Source organism: Oncorhynchus gorbuscha, linkage group LG11 (assembly GCF_021184085.1).
Source record: "Oncorhynchus gorbuscha isolate QuinsamMale2020 ecotype Even-year linkage group LG11, OgorEven_v1.0, whole genome shotgun sequence".
Lineage (NCBI taxonomy): Eukaryota > Metazoa > Chordata > Actinopteri > Salmoniformes > Salmonidae > Oncorhynchus > Oncorhynchus gorbuscha.
Window position 1 is genome coordinate 17,023,106 of NC_060183.1, and position 23,632 is coordinate 17,046,737.

Sequence of the window (23,632 nt, forward strand, 5' to 3'; positions counted from 1 at the left end):
CTGGCATCATCATCATTAGCATCATCATCCTCCTCCTCATCTTCAATGTCATCATCATCCTCATCATCATCTTCATCTTCAACATCATCACCATCCTCCTCTTCATCATAATCTTCAACATCATCCTCATCGCCATCCTCCTCCTCTTCCTCCTCCTCTACATATTCATCATCTTTAAAATCCTCCTCATCGATGTCATCCTCTTCCTCTTCATCATCCTTCTACTCATCCTCATAATCCTCCTCCTCGTCCACCACCTCCTACTCATCACCATCATCCTCCTCCTCAACATCCACCACCTCCTCATCATCATCCTCCACCTTCTCCTCCACCTCAAACATCTGTATAACTCTGTCTCTGTCTGTCATCTGAATGACTATTTAAGAGGATGACATTGGATCACTTGTTTGGCGTTCGTTCCAACCAAACTTCCTCTTTCACAGACTTTCTTTTGTCTTTCTCAGCATTTCAAAGTGTGGGGCCCCAGACAAAGCCAGCTTCTGAACAGTGACACCACCTGTCTCAAGGCTGTCCTTGCAAGTGCGGCAACACAGGAAATGGAGGCCATCTCTTGTCAGGCACAGCTCAGCTATTCACAGGGACACACACACACTGCGGAGAACAGCCTAGAGGTAACCTGCGCACTGTTTTCCCGTGTCATTGCCCCCAGCGGGACACAATGAGCCCTCCTTGGATAATGACATTCAGATTGATGTAATCAGAGTGTGAGGGAAGGCCATTAGCAAGCTGTCCTGATCTAATGGAACCTCCTATCTTTTTTTCATGCACAGTAGGGGGAGAGTTTTCTCTGTGTTTAAAATTTCACTAGGAAAACGCTATCGGACGTGCATAATTATTCCTGGCCCAGCTCATTTTCTCCCGCAAGGGAAAGTGTCAGTGATGGATACTGGTGGTGGTAGGTGGGTGGGTAGTGGGGGAGGAGGGGAGGTTGTCAGTGATGGATACTGGTGGTGGTAGGTGGGTGGGTAGTGGGGAGGAGGGGAGGGTGTCAGTGATGGACACTGGTGGTGGTAGGTAAGGGGAGGGGGCAGCAACAGGCAAGATTGACCCAGGGAAAGGTGCTTTTCCCTCCTCCCCAGAGGGAGTGATGACTTGGGCTATGTGAGTCACACATAGCTGGGTGGATATTGCTGGTTCCCATTTCTCACCTAAGACACTGGGTTTGAGGTGGATGGTTGGAGTACTTACTCAGTCCTACCAAGGCTCTGTACTGGCCATAAGGATGAGGAGCGAGAAGCGGAGGGAAGAAGCAGCGGAGAGGGAGTGGTTCTGTATTAGTGTTGATTGGAGGAACCCCTGCGTCTCTTCCAGGGTGACCCTATGTGATTAATACAGCCCTGTCAGGACTGTCAGTCCTGGGATTTGCCCAACTTTCTACCGCTGCTAATAAGCCCCATCCCCTCCCAGCTCAATCCTAGCTCCCTCCTAGCATTAAACTCTCCCATGATGGGCAGTGAACCAACGTTCCTCCCCCTGTCCTGGCCCTGTCACACCCCATCTCCCCATCTCGTCCTGGGGGAGTGGCTATCGGGTGCTCCACCTCGCTACCCTTCCAGGCCCATTGGGAGTAGACAGATGATAGGGATTTAATGGTGATGTGCTCCTCCTCTCTTCTGCTCTGCCTCAGCCCAGAGAGGGGCTGTGAAAACATGATCTCATGTGAAATAAATGTGACAACATGGTGATGCAAAATGTCAATATGTTATACCATGAAACTATACCTGTGAGACAACATTTAAAAGTTTTTCACATGTAAAACTGCAAATACGATTTTCACATGTGAATGTTTCTTACATGTGGAACTGCAAATTAGATTTCCATCTGCAATTCACGTGAGGTGAAAACATGTTATTCTTCTCACATGGGAAACGGTGGTGAAAACATGTTATTGTCCTCACATGTGACACGGTGGTGAAAACATGTTATTCTCCTCACATGTGAAACGGTGGTGAAAACATGTTATTGTCCTCACATGGGAAACGGTGGTGAAAACATGTTATTCTCCTCACATGTGAAACGGTGGTGAAAACATGTTATTCTCCTCACATGTGACACGGTGGTGAAAACATGTTATTCTCCTCACATGTGAAACGGTGGTGAAAACATGTTATTGTCCTCACATGGGAAACGGTGGTGAAAACATGTTATTCTCCTCACATGTGACACGGTGGTGAAAACATGTTATTCTCCTCACATGTGACACGGTGGTGAAAACATGTTATTCTCCTCACATGTGAAACGGTGGTGAAAACATGTTATTGTCCTCACATGGGAAACGGTGGTGAAAACATGTTATTCTCCTCACATGTGAAACGGTGGTGAAAACATGTTATTCTCCTCACATGTGAAACGGTGGGGAAAACATGTTATTGTCCTCACATGGGAAACGGTGGTGAAAACATGTTATTCTCCTCACATGTGAAACGGTGGTGAAAACATGTTATTCTCCTCACATGTGAAACGGTGGTGAAAACATGTTATTCTCCTCAAATGTGAAACGGTGGTGAAAACATGTTATTGTCCTCACATGGGAAACGGTGGTGAAAACATGTTATTCTCCTCAAATGTGAAACGGTGGTGAAAACATGTTATTGTCCTCACATGGGAAACGGTGGTGAAAACATGTTATTCTCCTCACATGTGAAACGGTGGGGAAAACATGTTATTGTCCTCACATGGGAAACGGTGGGGAAAACATGTTATTGTCCTCACATGGGAAACGGTGGTGAAAACATGTTATTCTCCTCACATGTGAAACGGTGGTGAAAACATGTTATTCTCCTCACATGTGAAACGGTGGTGAAAACATGTTATTCTCCTCACATGTGAAACGGTGGTGAAAACATGTTATTCTCATCACATGTGAAACGGTGGTGAAAACATGTTATTCTCATCACATGTGAAACGGTGGTGATAACATTATATAAATCTTCTTCGGGATCGGTGTCCCTTCCACGGGATGGTTGAGCTAACGTAGGCTAATGTGATTAGCATGAGGTTGTAAGTAACATGAACATTTCCCAGGACATAGACATATCTGATGTTGGCAGAAAGCATACAATTATTGTTAATCTTTTTTTATTTTATTTTATTTTACCTTTATTTAACCAGGCAAGTCAGTTAAGAACAAATTCTTATTTTCAATGACGGCCTGGGAACAGTGGGTTAACTGCCTGTTCAGGGGCAGAACGACAGATTTGCACCTTGTCAGCTCGGGGGTTTGAACTCGCAACCTTCCAGTTACTAGTCCAACGCTCTAACCACTAGGCTACCCTGCCGCCCCATGGTACAGGTGTATTCTTTTTGTTAAACTCATAAACATGTGTGTGAGGTGTATACTTTTGTTTCAAAGTAGATTTGTTTATGACTACCAAGAAACACTCTGAGTGACCCCGAACTAACTCACTGCAGTAAAAGGTTAAGGAGTCTAACGGTTTTCTTCCTCCTCTTCTGAGGAGGAGTAGGAAGGATCGGACCAATGCGCAGCGTGGTAAGTGTCCATACTATAATTTTAATAAAATATAACTGAACACAGAAAACAAAGCTCTCCAGAGGGTAGTGAGGTCTGCAAACTACCTGCCCACCAAGACACCTACACCACCCGATGTTACAGGAAGGCCATAAAGATCATCAAGGACAACAACCACCCGAGCCACTGCCTGTTCACCCCGCTATCATCCAGAAGGCGAGGTCAGTAAAGGTGCATCAAAGCTGGGACCGAGAGACTGAAAAACAGCTTCTATCTCAAGGCCATCAGACTGTTAAACAGCCACCACAAACATTGAGTGGCTGCTGCCAACACACTGACTCAACTCCAGCCACTTTAATAATGGGAATTGATCGGAAATGATGTAAAATATATCACTAGCCACTTTAAACAATGCTACCTAATATAATGTTTACATACCCTACATTATTCATCTCATATGTATACGTATATACTGTACTCTATATCATCTACTGCATCCTTATGTAATACATGTATCACTAGCCACTAACTATGCAACTTTGTTTACATACTCATCTCATATGTATATACTGTACTCGATACCATCTACTGTATCTTGCCTATGCTGCTCTGTACCATCACTCATTCATATATCTTTATGTGCATATTATTTATCCCCTTACACTGTGTATAAGACAGTAGTTTTGGAATTGTTAGTTAGATTACTTGTTGGTTATTACTACATTGTCGGAACTAGAAGCACAAGCATTTCACTACTCTCACATTAACATCTGCTAACCATGTGTATGTGACAAATAACATTTGATTTGATTTGATTTGATTTGAAAACCAAAGAATAAGATAATAAATGGAAACCGACACGGCTCCCGTATGGAGCAAACATTGACACAGAAAATAATCACCCACAACCAAAATGGGGAAAACAGGCTACCTAAGTATGATTCTCAATCAGAGACAACGATCGACAGCTGCCTCTGATTGAGAACCATACCAGGCCAAACACAGAAATACAACATAGAAAAAAGAACGTAGACTACCCACCCCAACTCACGCCCTGACCAAACTAACACAAAGACATAATAAAGGAACTAAGGTCAGAACGTGACAGAGTCATCTAATCCCGCTCTGTTTACAAGGTGATCATGTCCCAGGCCAGTCCTTATCAATTCTTCTAATGAGCCCTGCTGACTGTAGCTCAAATGTGATTTACTTCATGGCTTGTACACTGCAGGATAAAGCTGAAGTGGTTTAATGAGCTGAATGGCAAACAGATAGGACAAGTTATTGCTCCATTTCTATAGGTTGAATTTAAACAGGAAGGGAGATAATAAACCACTTGAATTACTTTTCCAAGTGAAAATAGTGGATATTTGAAAGGTTGTGGGAGTCACGTACGTACACGGAACACTGTAGCTTCTGTGTGCTGTAAGGTGATTTGCCTTGGCAGAGATTATTTGTGTGTATTTTTATTTGACCTTTATTTAACTAGGCAAGTCAGTTAAGAACAAATTCTTATTTATAATGACGGCCTACCTTGGCCAAACCCTCCCCTAACCCGGACGACACTGGCCCAAATGTGCGTCGCCCTATGGGATATGGGAGAAGCCCGGACCATGGGGAGATATGTGATTTGTTGTGCAGCCACTGATAAAATACATTGTTGTTACACTATGTCACTCACTGACCTAACAAGATGAATCTTAAACCTTAGTCATTGTCCCTACATCACAAACACCATGCATGGGCATGCCAAGGCACGCACGCACGCACGCACGCACGCACGCACGCACACACACACACACACACACACACACACACACACACACACACACACACACACACACACACACACACACACACACACACACACACACACACACACACACACACACACACACACACACACACACACACACACACACACACACACAGTCTCTGTTTCCATTCGTTTTAAGGCAAGTCTGTATGAATCTTCTGTTCCTTGCTGTGTGTCGATCTCTGCATCTCTACGAGTGCTTGTCAACTCACTTAACTGTCTAATAAAAAGCAAGATGGCAGAATACGCGATAACTGCTGCAGCTGGCTTGAACACAGAGGAGGATGCCACCAGGCTTAAAACTCAAATCCAAAACTTGAGTGCTGACAAAATGAAATGCCAAGCTAGCTACAGTTCAGTAGGCCCTCGTACCTCCACAACATGAAAGTCTATCTAGCACAGCAACACAAGGGAATAGCGTAACAGCAAACAGCTTTACTCTCTCAGTTTAGTAAGAACATGCATTTGAAATGGGAAATGTCAACATGTTAAGAGGAAATGTGTCACTATTAACTCTAGAATGATTTATCCAATACCCTCAATCCCCATTGTGTAACAGTACATTGTTCTCTAAAGGCAGGGTGTTACTCACAGTTTCATGTCTCATGCGTGCTGGTCTTAATCATTGTTAATCACCGGGATTTGTCTCCCATCAAATAAGTCCTTGCTGCCACAGTAAGACAGCACAACTAATGAGGCAGGTAATATGTGAGGGAAAAGGGAGAGAGAGAGAGAGAGAGAGAGAGAGAGAGAGAGAGAGAGAGAGAGAGAGAGAGAGAGAGAGAGAGAGAGAGAGAGAGAGAGAGAGAAAGGAAGGAAGGAAGAAAGAGAGAGACAGAGAAAGAGAGAGGGAAGGGGAGAGAGAGAGAGACCGAGAGCGAGAGAGACTGAGAGAGAGAGAGAGAGAGAGAGAGAGAGAGAGAGAGAGAGAGAGAGAGAGAGAGAGAGAGAGAGAGAGAGAGAGAGAGAGAGAGAGTAGAGACAGCGACGGAGGCACTGAGAGTAAATTCTTTATGGTTTATTTCACTTTTGTTTATTATCTATTTCACTTGCTTTGGCAATGTAAACATATGTTTATCATGCCAATAAAGTCCTCAAATGGAATTGAATTGAGAGAGAGAGAGAGAGAGAGAGAGAGAGAGAGAGAGAGAGAGAGAGAGAGAGAGAGAGAGAGAGAGAGAGAGAGAGAGAGAGAGAGAGAGAGAGAGAGAGAGAGAGAGAGAGAGAGAGAGAGAAAAAGGCTTCTAACTTTTATAACTGGATTAATAATTCACATTTCCTGTTGTTGCAGGATTATTTTCCTGCTGTAGCAAGTTGGCTCAAATTAAGATCCAACATATGTACAACAGCAATGAAACAAGTATCTCCATTAGCGTCACGACATCTTGGCAAGATAGTGCAAACCTAAATCAATATACACCTCGTGTACAAAACCTTAGGAACAGCTCTTTCCTTGACATAGACTGACCAGGTGAGTCCAGGAGAAATCTATGATCCCTTGTTGATGTCACCTGTTAAATCCACTTCAATCAATGTCGATGTAGGGGAGGAGACAGGTTAATAAAGAAGGCTTCTTGAGCCTTGAGACAATTGAGACATGAATTGTGTGTATGTGTGCCATTCAGTGGGTGAACGGGAAAGACATAAACTGTGGTGTAAAGTACTTGAGTAGAACTGAACTACTTAAGTAGTTGTTTGTGGTATCTGTACATTACTTCACTATTCACACTACCGGTCAACAGCTACTCATTCAAGGGTTTGTCTTTATTTGTACTATTTTCTACATTGTAGAATAATAGTGAAGACATCAAATCTATGAAATAACACACATGGAATCGAATGTGTTAAACGAATGAAAATATAGAGCTTCTTCAAAGTAGCCACCCTCTTGCCTTGATGACAGCTTTGCCCACTCCAGGCATTCTCAACTTCACAACGTTTTACCTTGACTTCAGTACATTCCTAACGAATGTGTATGTGTCAAGAACTGCAACGCTGCTGGGTTTTTCACGCTCAACAGTTTCACTTGTGTTTCAAGAATGGTCCACCACCCAAAAGGACATCCAGCCAACTTGACACAACGGTGGAAAGCATTGGAGTCAACATCCACGGGAAACGGTTTTGACACTATGGACAGCTAAATGCGTGCATTCAGTGTACATTCAATTGGGCACGACTGTAAACTCTTTATTCCAGAAAGAGCATAATTGCATGTGGGTGATAGATGTTCATGGTACTTGAAATGCAATAATTTGATCTCTTCTCCAAATGTCTCCCCCGGATAACCTATTGTCTGATAGCAGGACATTAGAGGCCTATTGTGGTGGATGTTCAAGGTTAATGGAATACAGGGCTGCTTTAGTCACTGTGTTGTTCAAGACTGACAAATGACTCAACCTTTTTGACAAACCAAAAATGAAATGTCAATCATGGAGTTGTATCATTATTTTGGGAAACTAACTTCCCAGCTTTAATCCCATTGGGGACTTTGGGTCTATTACACGTAGGCCAAGGTATCAGGATTCAACCAAATGCAAAGTTGCATAAGACGAATTTGAGATGCAATTGGCTTGAAAATGCTTTTTTATCATCCAACTCCAGCTGCGAGCCCGACATGAAGTCTAACCAGAATTAATGAACTCCCTTGACAAAAAGATTGAACCTTACAAACAAAAATACTGAAGGCAAATGTGTTTGTGTTGTTTGATGTGTGTGTGTGTGTGTGTGTGTGTGTGTGTGTGTGTGTGTGTGTGTGTGTGTGTGTGTGTGTGTGTGTGTGTGTGTGTGTGTGTGTGTGTGTGTGTGTGTGTGTGTGTGTGTGTGTGTGTGTGTGTGTGTGTGTGTGTGTATGTGTGTATGTGTGTATGTGTATATGTGTGTATGTGTGTGATTGTTAGGTGTGTGTGAGTGTTAGGTGTGTGTGTGTGTGTGTTTGAGTCACAGCTACATCTCTCTCATACCAACCCCTGTTCTCTCTCCTCCTGCTGGTGGGTTGGCTAATAAGAAACCTGCCGTCCTGTCATTCACTGTGAAAACATACACACACAACCCTCCACCCCCCTCCCCCATTCCTCACCCACACACACACACACACACACACACACACACACACACACACACACACACACACACACACACACACACACACACACACACACACACACACACACACACACACACACACACACACACACACACACACACACACACACACAACCTTCCACCCCCTTCCTCACCCACACACACACATACACACACACAACCTTTCACCCCCCCCTTCCTCACCCACACACACACACACCCTCTCCACAGGAGGTGGAAGATTGTCCAACACGTGTCATCAATCATCTCCTGGGCTGCCTGATGGACGATGCCACTCAATCTGTCTTCCCCTAGCCACGACAGTCCCGGCCCAGCCTCCCTCTCTCCTCGGCGGGCAGAAAAAACATGGGCAAGGCTGGCAGAATGAGGATTGATGGAACACCCTGACTGAGTCCCAAATGGCACCCTCTTCCCCATAGGAAGAGGGCTGCCAAAGGCTGCTCAAAGGTAGTGTACTACACATGGATAGGGACTCACACCCTGACTGACTGGATGGGGTCTGGCACAGCCCCACCAGGGAACAGTGCTGTTGGGAACAGATTAGAAGGGGTGTCACTTCACAATCTGGGGCCTTGGTAAGACCGGTAGCAGCAGCGTTGTGGTGAGCTGAGCATCTGTACTTCTATCCACCCTTCAATTGATCTGTCCATCAATCTTTCCATTGATCTTTCCGTCAGTCTTTCCATCAATCTCCCATACATTTTCCAAAATGTTCCATAAATCTCTTTGCATCAATCTTTCCATCAGTCAATCCATCTATCATCAACTTGAGCCCTTAAACAGTAGCTGTGTAACAGTTCTGCAGAGAGACTGGCGAATGAGTTTCTCTGCAACCAGTAAATTGTGTAAGCCATATTCTTGCCAGCTCAAAGGATATAACGCCTCTCAAACAATCTTGGATGTCTCTGTTGAAGACCTACACACAGATGCGGATTGCCATGTACCGTTGCCTTGACTTGAGGAAAAGTGATGCAATGCGAGATGAATGCTTGTAATGCAAGTTCTATATGACTCTGTACAGGAGAACACACCGAGCTCGTAACACCCCAGAACATTATTCTATGACCATCTATTATTCAGCTGTAGTTCTATTTGGGATTCCACTGTGTCTGAACAGATAACACACTCCCACATCAAAGATGCCAAAACAGCATCCACTAGCTACCACATCCAGCAGCTGGCAAACAGAAACCATTCATATTGCAGTGCCAAACGATTAAAGTCACTTAGTCCTTTTCATCATTGTTAAAGCAAGTAAACAAGGTACAAAGTGTACGTCCTCTCCTCAGGAGTGGGAAAGAAAGAGAAAACAAGAAGAAAAGTGGGTAGTGAATGCTGAAACTGTAGCTGATGGGCCTTACACAGTAGTGTAGCTGGTGATTCTCTTCAACACTGCTGTTGAAGACTCTCCACTGAGTGTTAGAACTGGAAGCCTGTGTGTGTGTGTGTGTGTGTGTGTGTGTGTGTGTGTGTGTGTGTGTGTGTGTGTGTGTGTGTGTGTGTGTGTGTGTGTGTGTGTGTGTGTGTGTGTGTGTGTGTGTGTGTGTGTGTGTGTGTGTGTGTGTGTGTGTGTGTGTGTGTGTGTGTGTGTGTGTGTGTGTGTGTGTGTGTGTGTGTGTGTGTGTGTGTGTGTGTGCGTGAAGGAGCAGAGCAGCCTGCGGGGGCTAGTGTGTGGGTGCTCGCTGAGCCTCTAACAGACGCTCTGCGTTTAGTCACCGCGTTTACCGCTCACAAAAGGGACAGCAAAGGCACAGGAGATAAAGGAGCGGCACAAATGATTTCTCTCATCCAACCAGCACCACGGTAATCCAAGCCGCCCGAGCCAACCTGTTTTCTACCATTAGAGAATGACAGTGGGAATTGACGGCACCACAGCGCACCACACTAAAGGCTGTATGTTGGTATCTCTCTCCCCCTCTCTCTGTCTCTGTCTCTGTCTCTCCCCCCTCTTTCTGTCTGTCTCATACTGAACCTCTTTCTCTCATATTCTCTCTCTTGCAATCTCTCTCTTTCTCCCCCCTCTCTCATTCTCCCTCTCTCTTTCTCTCTCTCTCCCCACTCTCCCTCTCTCTCTCTCTCCCCCATTCTCCCGCATCTCTGTCTTGCCACCCCTCTCTCGCTCTCTCCCTCTCTCAAAAAGGAAGAAAGAAAAGAGAGATCAGACAGATAGATTTACGACACAACTCTCCTCCCAGCCACTCTAGATTTAATAAGAGACTCAGCGAGGTAGGCTGTGTGAGACACTGCTCTCATAAGTGCATTCACTCCCTGTGTCCTGCAGCTTAGGCTATGGATTGCTTACAAAATGGCTACTAAGCATGAGTGTGGAGTGTTTGGGTAGGGGATCATCAGAGTGAAGCATCATTATATTTCACAGCAGCTATCACGGATTGTATTCTGGAATCATAGTTTATTGAATCACAAGTGGATATGCGATGAGCATTTACGCTTGAAAACACTTTCTTGTCACATCTCAATACATTTTCATAAAGGGGCTATTCACCTTGTGCTTTTACTAATGAACATGGTGTGTAAGCCATGTCATCTTACCCTAGCCTGTCGGTGAGTGCTCATCTGCCGTAGTCACGGGAGGGAACAAAAGAACCCAGACATGGAAAACAGAATCAATCATCAAAGCCTGGCTATTCCTGTACACAGTGGTTCACCACCCCGCCACGTCTATGCATAGATTTACTCTCAGTAGCACTGAACGCCAACCCATTCTTTATGCTTGCTTACTGGGTGACGACCAAATGCTTGATCATTTCCATTATTATTTGTGGGATACAACCTCTAAATCAAACATAACGTTCCGCGTGCCGTCCTCAATCAAAATGAGATAAAATGTCAAAGATTTTCCTTGCATTAGCGTAACACGGTGCAACATATGAATTACAAACAGGAAATCTCATCATAGAGATAGTGTGTGTGTGTGTGTGTGTGTGTGTGTGTGTGTGTGTGTGTGTGTGTGTGTGTGTGTGTGTGTGTGTGTGTGTGTGTGTGTGTGTGTGTGTGTGTGTGTGTGTGTGTGTGTGTGTGTGTGTGTGTGTGTGCGCGTGTGTGTAGAGAGGGAGAGTTAAGTGTGTGTGTATGTGTTACTGTGTTATAAATATGTGTTTCTACTCTCCTTCGATGCTCGACCACTGATTCTCATACGGAGCTACTGCGGGATCAGGACCAGGCCGTCAGGGTGTTTCTTGTCCTCAAACTAAACATCCGACTGCCCAATGGCGGCGGCGTGGGATTGTGTAAAGAAACGCTGGAAGGTCTCTTTACGAAAGACCTTGAGTTTTGTTCCAAAGCTCACCAAGGAAAAATGCTCACTAGGTCTGTGACTGTCACAAAATTGTGTCAGCCGGTGATTGTCAAGCAAATAACTGTCGGTCTCACGGTATTAATTAACATAAAAACATTTAGCATCTCCTGGCTTCCGCACAGAGCCTACAAGCCATATTTAAAAGTCTTATAAATCCATGCAATATGGCCTCCACCTTCACAGTAAATCCATTATTTATTTTAGACAGGTCTAAAGAAGCATGATATGAAGAAAAGAAGAGCATACTCTGAGTTGTCCTCCATAAGATGGAGCCGGAGAGGATGGCTGTAAAGGTTTTCCTCCTTTTCCTTTCCTCCAAAACCGAAACAGTACCGCGTGGCGAACAAACACAGACACGGAAACAATCACCCACAAAACAACAGTGAAACCCAGGCTCCCTAAGTATGATTCTCAATCAGAGACAACTAACAACACCTGCCTCTGACTGAGAACCATACTAGGCCGAACACAGAAAACCAACCTAGAAACACAAAACATAGAATGCCCACCCAACTCACGTCCTGACCAACTAAAACAAACAAATAACACAAGAACTAGGGTCAGAACGTGACAATGGCAGATGTTTTAGGTGCCCCCGGCCGATTGTGTTTTTTGTTAGTTTATGTGTGTTTGTAACTTATTTTGTACTTATTTTGTACATAATGTTGCCGCTAACCTTTTCTTATGAAAATAACTTCTAGACATCTGGACTGCGATTACTCACCATGGAATAGCAGAGTCCTCTTTTTCCTTACACGACTCTGACGAGTCAGACGCGAAGGATACACTTATTCCCCGGGAACAGGCCCCCGAGCCTTCTGAGAATTCATAGGCGATCAAATAAACCCCCACTTCCATCCATTCTACTAGCCACATTTGTGGACAATAAAATCAATGAGATACGCTGAAAATTAAACTACCAACGGAACATTAAAAACTGTAACGTGCCTGAACGTCAACAACATCAACATTCAGCTGGCTGGTTATGCGATGTACCGGCAGGATAGAACAGCGGCACCTGGTAAGACAAGGGGGAGCGGTATATGTATTTTTTGTAAACAACAGCTGGTGTACAATATCTAAGGAAGTCTCGAGCTATTGCTCGTCTGAGGTAGAGTATCTCATGATAAGCTGTAGACCACACTACCTATCGAGAGAGTTATCATCTGTATACTTTGTAGCTGTTTACATACCACCACAGTCAGAGGCTGGCACTAAGACAGCATTGAATGAGCTGTATTCCGCCATAAGCAAACAGGAAAACGCTCACCCAGAGGCGGTGCTCCTAGTAGGGACTTTAATGCATGGAAACTTAAATCTATTTTACCAAATTTCTATCAGCATGTTAAATGTGCAACCAGAGGAATAAAAACTCTGGACCACCTATACTCAGACACAGAGACACATACAAAGCTCTCCCTCGCCCTCCATTTGGCAAATCTGACCATAATTCTATCCTCTTGATTCCTGCTTACAAGCTAAACTTAAAGCAGGAAGCACCAGTGACTCGATCAATAAAAAAAAGTGGTCTGAGAAAGCAGATGCTAAGCTACAGGAATGTTTTGCTAGCACAGATTGGAATATGTTCCGATGGCATTGAGGAGTACACCACATCAGTCATTGGCTTCATCAATAAGTGCATTGAGGACGTCGTCCCCACAGTGACTGAACGTACATACCCCAACCAGAATACATGGATTACAGGAGGCATACACTCTGAGCTAAAGGCTAGAGCTGCCGCTTTCAAGGAGCGGGACTCTCACCCGGAAGCTTATAAGAAATCCCGCTATGCCCTCCGACGAACCATCAAACAGGCAAAGCATCAATACAGGACTAAGATCGAATCGTACTACACTGGCTCTGATGCTCGTCGGATGTGGCAGGGCTTGCAAACCATTACAGAATACAAACGGAAGCACAGTCGAGAGCTGCCCAGTGACACAAGCCTACCAGATGAGCTAAACTACTTCTACGACCGTAACGAGGCAAATAATACTGAAACATACATGAGAGCACCAGCTGTTCCGGAAGACTGTGTGATCACGCTCTCCACAGCCGATGTGAGTAAGACCTTTAAAAAGGTCAACATTCACAAATCCGCTGAGCCAGACGGATCACCAGGATGTGTACTGCGTGCATGCGCTGACCAACTGGCAAGTGTCTTCACTGACATTTTCGACCACTCCCTATCCGAGTCTGTAATACCAGCATGTTTTAAGAAGACCACCATAGTCCCTGACTCTGCTGCACAAGCTCTGTCAGGAGAAATGGGCCATAATACACCCAATTTATTGTGGGAAGAATTTTTACGAGGATTAAATGTCAGGAATTGTGAAAAACTGAGTTGAAATGTCTTTGGCTAAGGTGTATGTAAACTTCCGACTTCAACTGTAATTTGCAAGGGATAGGATGATATTTTCACCCATAAGATTATTCTTGATTTAATCTTGTCTTTTTTAATTAAATGTTTTTAATTGAATATCCGAAACATACAATATACTTGCAGTGAAGCCGCTCAACAACTACACCACACCAGTCATCCAACAGACTCCCATTCATAGCGACACATAGAAGCATCCATGGTCAATGCCCTGCTCAAGGGCTCGTTAACAGATCTCCCACCAGACTAAAACACATGAACCAGAACCCTCCAAGATCCCCCACAGTACCCCAATAGCTGTCCCTCAACCATTCGAGAAAAAAATACAATTAATTCCATTCCCCATCCCCAAGAACCCCCCAATGCACCAACAACCAGGAGAATGAACTAAAGACAGCAAATAACAGCAAATAGCAGCAAATAACAAGGCATAAAAAGGATATCAAGGACAACTAAAATCATAACAGCAATGCCAACTGTTTGGGTGAATGTCTGGCACTATTACATGTACAGTATGTGTGTGTTCTTGTATGCGTTTATTTGAATGAGAGTGTGTGTATATGCATGTATACAAACACCTGCACAACATCAGCCTCAGGCAAACCGGCATTAATTGTAAAAACACTGCCCCTCGGTATCATTCAAACATACTTTTTATTATGTTTATTTTAACCCTGTCTTTACAGATGCTACATAATATATTTGTGACATTAGTTTTGATATAGAATGGACCATTATCATGCCCCTGTATCGAAACAGGGGCATGGGGGAAAAAATACATGTAATTTATGCACTTAAATAGCGAACGAAGAATGCTTTTTCCCGTGGTTTATTTTAATGGCGGCCAGGTAGGCTCTATTCTTGTAGTAAATATAAGAAATGTGCTTAATATTAGGAAAGTTGAGAAATAAATATAGTATTTCTATAGAAAACTGATAGGATCCTCCTCTTTTTATTAGAAGCCATCACTCTGTTCTCTCCTGCAATTGCATAGCCTATTGAAATGTTGCGCAACATGAGCTCATGGGCTCTCATGAAGTGTTTGATTGGATTTTCGAATACATTTGCATTGATGTCAGAGTGATTAGAGGGACAATAGAGTGCAGAGTCTCTGTCAGTTAGCAAGTTTGATAGGCTACTAATGATCAGCAGCAGAATCAGAGCTTGGAGAACCTAATTACGTGACTAAACGGTCATGTGGAATTTGACTGCTCTCATGACTCGTAACCACCGGTGTGGCTGTAATATGTTCACTGCAACAGCCCTAGTGCTCACATGTCAAAACAAGACAGGTGTCTGCGTCATTTCATTTCTCAAACGGCATAAAGACTGCATCTTGCCCACCAGCACCCCGGCTATACATATGAACTACCTATGCACTGGCTGAATAGGAACACAACATATGCACTTAGAATAAAATAGCCTTGCTCAAGGGCACAACAGCAGGGGATGGGAGTTCAGTTCCATTTTTGTGTTGCCCTGGCTCAGGGTTCTCCATGGCTCCTGCTTCACTGTAAGGGGTTAAAGGCCATAAAGCAAGCATAACAGCATGCCATGAAGTCACAGGAGAAGGAAGAAGAAGAATTCCAAATAACACACCTGGTTGACAGAGCTGCTAACTACAGCCAGGTCTAGACAACTTGGGAATCAGAGAGGATCAAGAGGCCTTAACCCGTCAAGTTGATGGGAAAGTCACTTGTCAACCCATTGTAAAGCCATTTAACACTCATCATTAACCAAGGAGTCTAATTCTCCCCTTTAACCAAAAGAACACACCAACTTAAAGACAGACAGTCTGTATGTCTGTCTATCTGTCTGGAGGCTGGACAGAACAGATGTAAGTACAGCAGACTCTGTCCAGACAGACGGACGGACGGACAGACAGACAGTGTTATTTTGCTGTATGATCGAGGAACAACGTGTCTGTTTCAAAGAGCAGTACAGCTAATTAAATTATTCACAAACATTTCTCGGTAGAGGCAGAGTAGCGTTGGGAGTCGGAGTACGATGAGGCATTAAAGCAACTAGCTGCCATCCAGCGCCCAGTTCGATGCAGCTGCCGAGTCAGAGAGAGGTGCCACGGTTACTCCTTCCCCTCTGATTGGCTGCTAAAATGAAGACTTCTAAAAATACAGCCTGCCTTGGCTGAGGCTTGGAGAACTGACACATCCATATGCATGAGAACCGTGTTCCGTCTCCACTCTGTCTGTTAGCCGTGGACAGGCCATCTGCTCTGCTCTGCGGTGCTGAGCCTGAATCCCAGGACACATCTCCGGGACACGTGACAGACTGAGCTATAAGGAGTCATGCGTACTATCTAATGATAGGCAATGCCCCCATGCCATATGGTGGCCTGGTCCAGTGGGGGAATACCAATATGATCACAATCGTCTTGAAGAACAAGAGGCCATGTCCTCCTATAATCTCTACCCAGCACAGCCAGAAGAGGACTGGCCACCTAACAGAGTCTGGTTCCTCTCTACATTTCTTCCTAGGCTCCTGCTTGTTTAGGGAGTTTTTCCTAGCTGCTGTGCTTCTGCAGCTGCAATATGCTTGCTCTTTCGGGTTTTTAGGCTGGGTGTCTGTACAGCACTCTGTGAAAACCTCTGTTGTAAAAAGGGCTTTAAAAAATAAATGTGATTGATTAATTGACTGACAGTGTGTCATGGAGGTCAATACTAATTGTCTTACAAGTACTGTGTGTGTGGGCAAGTTGGTGTATGGCTATGTGTGTATGTGTTTTTCTGGTTTCTGTTTGTACGCACAGAGCAGGTAAACTACATGTGTGTTGGTGTGCTCAGACATACCTGCGCGTGTGTGTGTGTGTGTGTGTGTGTGTGTGTGTGTGTGTGTGTGTGTGTGTGTGTGTGTGTGTGTGTGTGTGTGTGTGTGTGTGTGTGTGTGTGTGTGTGTGTGTGTGTGTGTGTGTGTGTGTGTGTGTGTGTGTGTGTGTGTGTGTGTGTGTGTGTGTGTGTGTGTGTGGACCCACGAGCATATGTGTGTGGCTATATCTAGGCCTTAATGCTGCCACGTACCTGTTGGATGAAGACCTGAGCTCCTCGGGGGCTGAGCAGTAGGATGGCCCGTCTCAGTGTGTCCCTGTAGCGGTTGAGCTCCTCTGTCCTCATGGTGTTGAAGAGGTTCGAGAAGACCTTACTGATGTTCCTGTCCACTCTCTGTAGAGATACGTCCAGCCCCTGCCGAGACGTCTGGTCCAGGAAACCCTGTAGGCCGCGGATATCTGAGGGGAGGGAGGAGAGGTGGATGAGTGGGGTTGGACTGACTGGACTCACTGACTCTGAACCCACTGACTCTGAACTCAGAAACCCCTCCATCCTCCTGCAGATCCCTATGAGAAATTGAAGCTTATTGTATAATTAGGCATCCATTGCACTTTCCACTCAGATTTCACTCAAAATCCCCTTTCAATAGCATATTACAAATCAAAGTGTATTTGTCACGTGCGCTGAATGTGAAATTATTACATACAGGCCCTAACCAACAGTGAGATGTTCAAGTAAAAAATAGGTATAGGTATTAGGTGAACAATAGATAAGTAGATACATAAATTACAACAGTAAAAATACAGTGAAAAAATAACACCTAGCGAGGCTATATACAGTAGTGAGGCAATATACAGGCAACGGTTACTCGGGCTAATTGAGGAAGTATGTACATGTACTGTAAGTATGGTTAAAGTGACTATGCATATATGATAAACAGAGATTAGCAGTAGCGTAAAAGAGGGGTTGGTGGGTGGCGGGTGGAGGGTGGCGTGACACAATGCAGACAGTCCAGGTAGCCAATATGCGGGGGCACCAGTTATTCGGGCTAATTGAGGTAGTATGTACATGAATGTATAGTTCAAGTGACTATGCATATATGAAAAAACAGAGAGTAGCAGCGTAAAAGAGGGGTTGGGGGGCAATGGAAATAGTCTGGGTTGCTATTTGATTACTTGTTCAAGAGTCTTATGGCTTAGGGGTAAATACTGTTGAGAAACCTTTTGGTCCTAGACTTGGCACTCCGGTACCGCTTGCCATGCGGTAGTAGAGAGAACAGTCTATGATTGAGGTGGCTGGGGTCTTTGACCATTTTTAAGGCTTTCCTCTGACACCGCCTGGTAATAGAACTAATAGAACTTTGTCGTGCCCTCTCCACAACGGTCTTGGTGTGTTTGGACCATTCTAGTTTGTTGGTGATGTGGACACCAAGGAACTTGAAACTCTCAACCTGCTCCACTACAGCCCTGTCGATGAGAATTGGGGCATGCTCGGTCCTCGCTTTCCTGTAATCCATAATCATCTCCTTTGTCTTGATCATGTTGAGGGATAGGTTGTTATTCTGGTACCACCAGGCCAGGTCTCTGACCTCCTCCCTATAGGCTGTCTCGTTGTTGTCGGTGATCAGGCCTACCACTGTTGTATCATCTGCAAACTTTATGATGGTGTTGGAGTTGTGCCTGGTCATGCAGTCGTGGGTGAACAGGGAGTACAGAAGGGGACTGAGCACACACCCCTGAGGGGTTCCAGTGTTGAGGCTCAGCGTGGTGGATATGTTGCTATCTACCCTCACCACGTGGGGGTGGCCCGTCAGGAAGTCCAGGATCCAGTTGCAGAGGGAGGTGTTTAGTCTGAGGATCCTTAGCTTAGTGATGAGCTTTGAGGGTACTATGGTGTTGAACGCTGAGCTGTAGTCAATAAATAGCATTCTCACATAGGTGTTCCTTTTGTCCAGGTGGGAAAGGGCGGTGTGGAGTGCAAAAGAGATTGCACCATCTCTGAATCAGTTTCGGTGGTATGTAAATTGGAGTGGGTCGAGGGTTTCTAGGATAATGGTGATAATGTGAGCCATTACCAGCCTTTCAAAGCACTATGGTGGTCTGCTTAAAACATGTTGGTATTACAGACTCAATCAGGGAGATGTTGAAAATATCAGTGAAGACACCTGCCAGTTGGTGAGCACATGCCCGGAGAACACGTCCTGGTAATCTGTCTGGCCCTGCGGCCTTGTAAATGTTGACCTGTTTAAAGGTCTTACTCACTCGCCTGCGGAGAACGTGATCACACAGTCGTCCGGAACGGCTGATGCTCTCATGCATGCCTCAGTGTTGCTTGACTCGAAGCGAGCATAGAAGTGATTTAGCTCGTCAGGTAGGCTTGTGTCACTGTGCAGCTCGCGGCTGTGCTTCCCTTTGTAGTCTGTAATAGTTTGCAAGCCCTGCCACATAAGACGAGCGTCGGAGCCGGTGTAGTACGATTCAATCTTAGCCCTGTATTGGCGCTTTGCCTGTTTGATGGTTTGTCTGATGGCATGGCAGGATTTCTTATTAGGTTCCGGGTTAGAGTCCCGCACCTTGAAATTGACAGCTCTACCCCTTAGCTCTGTGCGAATGTTGCCTGTAATCCATGGCTTCTGGTCGGGGTATGTACGTTCAGTCACTGTGGGGACGACGTCCTCGATGCACTTATTGATAAAGCCAGTGACTGATGTGGTGTACTCTTTAAAGCCACCGGAAGAATCCCGGAACATGTTCCAGTCTGTGCTAGCAAACAGTCTTGCAGTTTAGCATCTGCTTCATCTGACCACTATTTTATAGACCGAGTTTCTGGTGCTTCCTGTTTTAATATTTGCTTGTAAGCAGGAATCGGGAGGATAGAATTGTGGTCAGATTTACCAAATGGAGGGCGAGCGAGAGCTTTCTATGCCTCTCTGAGTGGAGTATAGGTGAGCGCATTTAACATGTTGATAGAAATTAGGTAGAACTGATTAAAGTTTCCTTGCATTAAAGTACCCAGCCACTAGGAGCGCCGCCTCTCGGTGTGCGGTTTCTTGTTTGCTTATTTCCTTATACAGCTGGCTGAGTGCAGTGGCTGACTGGTGATAAATAAACAGCCACGAAAGGTATGGATGAAAACTCTCTTGGCACATAGTGGGGTCTACACCTTATCATAAGATACTCTACTTCAGGTGAGCAAAATCCAGAGACTTAGACTTAGATTTCATGCACCAGCTGATCTTTACAAATATGCAAAGACCACCACCCCTTGTCTTACCGGAGTGTGCTGTTCTATCTAGCTGGTGCAGTGTATATCCGGCTAGCTGAATATCCTTGTCATCATTCAGCCACGATTCCGTGAAACATAAGATGTTACAGTTTCTGATGTCACATTGGTATGATATTCGTGATCGTAACTCGTCTAATTTATTGTCCAATGATTGCACGTTGGCAAGTAATATTGACGGTAACGGCAGCTTTCCCAGTCGCCTTCTGCGTATCCTTACGAGGCACCCCGCTAAATGACATCTGTACCTGCGTCTCTTTCTCTTGCCAATGACGGGGATGTTGGCCTTGTCGGGTGTTTGAAGTACGTACTGGGCGTCCTGCTTGTTGAACAAAAATGATTTGTCTAATCCGAGGTGAGTGATCGCTGTCCTGATGTCCAGAAGCTCTTTTTTGCCATAAGATACGGTTGCAGAAACATTATGTACAAAATAAGTTACAAATAATGCAAAGAAAACCATTTTACAATATTTTGACTAAATGTAAAAGTAAATGTAATCTTGTCACTGTGATCGTTACAACATGGTACTTCTATTGTTAACCCATGACTAGAATACAAAAATAATGCATTCTCTACATGCTGACAAGGACTGTAATATACATAAATGCACACAAAAAACACCATGCTTTGAACTTTTGCAGTGTTTTGGCTTGAATAACAGCAGAACAGAACAGAGCAACCCTGATCCCACACTGTGGAGTAAATTGCCTGCCTGCCCATCTCCGCTGTAGGCAGTTGAGTGAGTGTTCAGCTGAGGGAGAGTTGTGGAGGAGGCCTGGGTAAATCAATGCTTACTTTATTGTGTTCTCGGGGCTTCTTACTCACAGTCCTAGCCTATCCTGTGGGCTCTTGTAGCTAGCACCAAGGCCCCCCATATACAAGTCATCTTCCTTTGTCTGGAAGTCACAATTCAGCCCAGAATAGAGCGTTTTCATTGCTAGAATTACATCTTATTTGCATCATGTTGAATGCTCTTCTTGGTGTTATAACCTCTTCAGCTATCACCCAAGTGAGAAGTTTGAAATGTCTGGGAAAGAGAGTTGTGTGGTGACAGGTGGGTTATTTAAAAAAATCTCTCCTTCTCCTCTTATCTATTTTGGATTGACATGTGCCTTGTGGTGAGTTATGTTTGGCTCTCTACCGTACTCATATGCTGCTTCCTCTCTCCGGAGTGGCAAAAACTCGGCTTAGTCTATGTTTCCATGGTGAAAAAGGAGACAATACCAGGTCTTCTCACCAATGCCGGTTGCTATAGTCTCTACAAAACAACAACAAACTACAAACATGTCTCTCGCAATTACCTGTTGTTGATTCATCATGAAGGGTACAGTTAGCAGTTCCTTGCGGGGGATGCATTCCTCGTCAGAGAGAACCTGGAAATGATCTGTATTAATCGAGATGCTAGCACCACTTCTTGGCTTGAGGAGGAGATTACTATGTCATACATATGACTGCTAATGTCTAATCCCTTTTCTTCCTGTAACCCCTGCAGGTAGCACTTCATGCCTTGCTGTGAAACTCATTACACCGTGCAGTTTGCATGTTTTTTCCCCTGTTATTTTTATACCGTATGGATATTGTGAGACTTAAGGTTTTCTCTTATATTTCACGTGTAGGTCATATCCAACAGGACTGAAGTACTGTAACTCAACACCTGCAAATATAGAGTGATACATACTTTATAGTGGACCAGAATCAGGGGGAAACCCCAGAAACTGCTCCGTATCATTCAAAGTCTAACTGCTGGTGGGATCGAGAAATCCTTGTTTATGAAAATTTGAGATTAGCATTTTCCTCACTTTCCCTCAACTAATCCCTACAGATTACAGCCCAAATCTTTTGTCGGCTGCTCAGAGAGTGGCAGCAATGGGCTCCACAAAGCTCCCTCGCCTCGCCTCAAGGACTTCAGCAACAGCTGCTGTGGTCCCAGTGAAATTTAACTAAGACACATGGGGGGGGGATCATAACAAGTAGCATAAGAGATAACCATAGAGGAGCTGGGGAGCAAATCCCATCAAAGAGGGCCCATCTCCAGTCATCTCTCCACTGGCGGGTAACAAATTAGATTTTACAGGGGATTTTATTCTCTCTCTCTGTCTCTCTCTCTCTCTCTCTCTCTCTCTCTCTCTCTCTCTCTCTCTTTTGTGATGTTATTAAAAACTGTATAGACCAAATACTGTAACTTGGAAAGGATACCCCTTTATCTGTCAAGTTTTCATCAAATATGATGTGAATACAATATCAAAAGTGATGAAGCTATTTGTGTTAAGATAGGAATGTGATTTTAGTTTTCTAATGAGATAATAGTTTTTGATAACCTTTGCATATTAAGTAGCCACACCGCGAGTGAGGTCAGAGAACTGGTCAGAATGATGGAACATCCCTTTTGAACAAGAGTGCATAAAGGCTTAGAAGAGTAATCAACCTTTAGACCAGGAAACGTGAGGCAGAGAGCTGACACGTTTGGAATGGTTGACGCTTTGAAACTCAACAAAGAAATGAACTCACCTTCCTTTGGACCAGAGAGACATAGAGCTGCAGCTCATGTCTATTGTGGTCTGAGTCCTGAATACCAACACGAGGAGGAAGTGGCGAGAAGCTCACCTCAGACAATCACTGGTACTACTAAGTAGCTGTTTTGAGGAATGAACAACCCATGGAGACTGGACAACTAAGAAGAAGGACATTGTGACCTCTGGTGGACAATCAGAGCATGTACAAGTGGGCCTCGGAAAGGCCCCACAAACATTCGAAGAAGGCTTAGTTCCGACAGAGAAACAGCGAACGGCATTCAACACGTAAATACATTCATTATTTTCTTATTCCAAACTGGCGGTGGACCATGTGCAAGGTATATGATTCATGTGAGGACAGTTCTAGAATGTATCCACGATAAGTGTCCTGTTTCTTTCTCTCTCTTCCCTCCTCTCCATCTGTTGTAACAAGCTGTCATATCTTGTCAGTCCACTAGGGACCTTTGTCTCATGTAAGTATGTATGTGTGTGTGTGATTTCTGTGTTATTATTTAGTTAGCTAGTAAATAGCTAGTAAACCAATTTGTGTACTACTGAATAATGCACAGGCTGGGGTTTTTGCAGATCCAAGAAGGTTACGATCGTTCAGAATGAGTATTTGATAAGAGGTAATGATTAATAAGATGACTGTTTATCGATGAAATAGGTAAAGACCTTATAGAGTTTAATTTGGGAGATGGTGGCTCTCTTAACAACTTCTTCTGTGGTGCCCCAAATCCTAATGAGCTAATTGTTACATGATTAATTATAATCGGGTAACAATTAAACATAGTTAATTGGTTAAACAGTCATCAGATTAATGAAAGTAAAGTCACGACACATTCTAGTTTGCTCTGCATTTTTGTCAATTCTTTCCAATGTGTTAAGTAATTAACTTTTTGGTTTCTCATGTTTTGGTTGGATCTAATTGTGTTGCTGTCATGGTGCTC

At 44.3% G+C, this 23,632-nt stretch overlaps 1 protein-coding gene across 2 annotated transcripts in view; it reads right to left on the minus strand.

Annotated features, from left to right (window-relative positions):
* Nucleotides 1-23,632, minus strand: part of grid1b (glutamate receptor, ionotropic, delta 1b) — a 413,343-nt gene that overhangs the window by 139,551 nt on the left and 250,160 nt on the right. For both annotated transcript variants that reach the window (XM_046368710.1, XM_046368709.1), the window contains exon 4: nucleotides 17,140-17,345. In XM_046368710.1, the coding sequence (XP_046224666.1) occupies nucleotides 17,140-17,345 (206 nt within the window). The remainder of the gene's footprint in view (nucleotides 1-17,139; nucleotides 17,346-23,632) is intronic.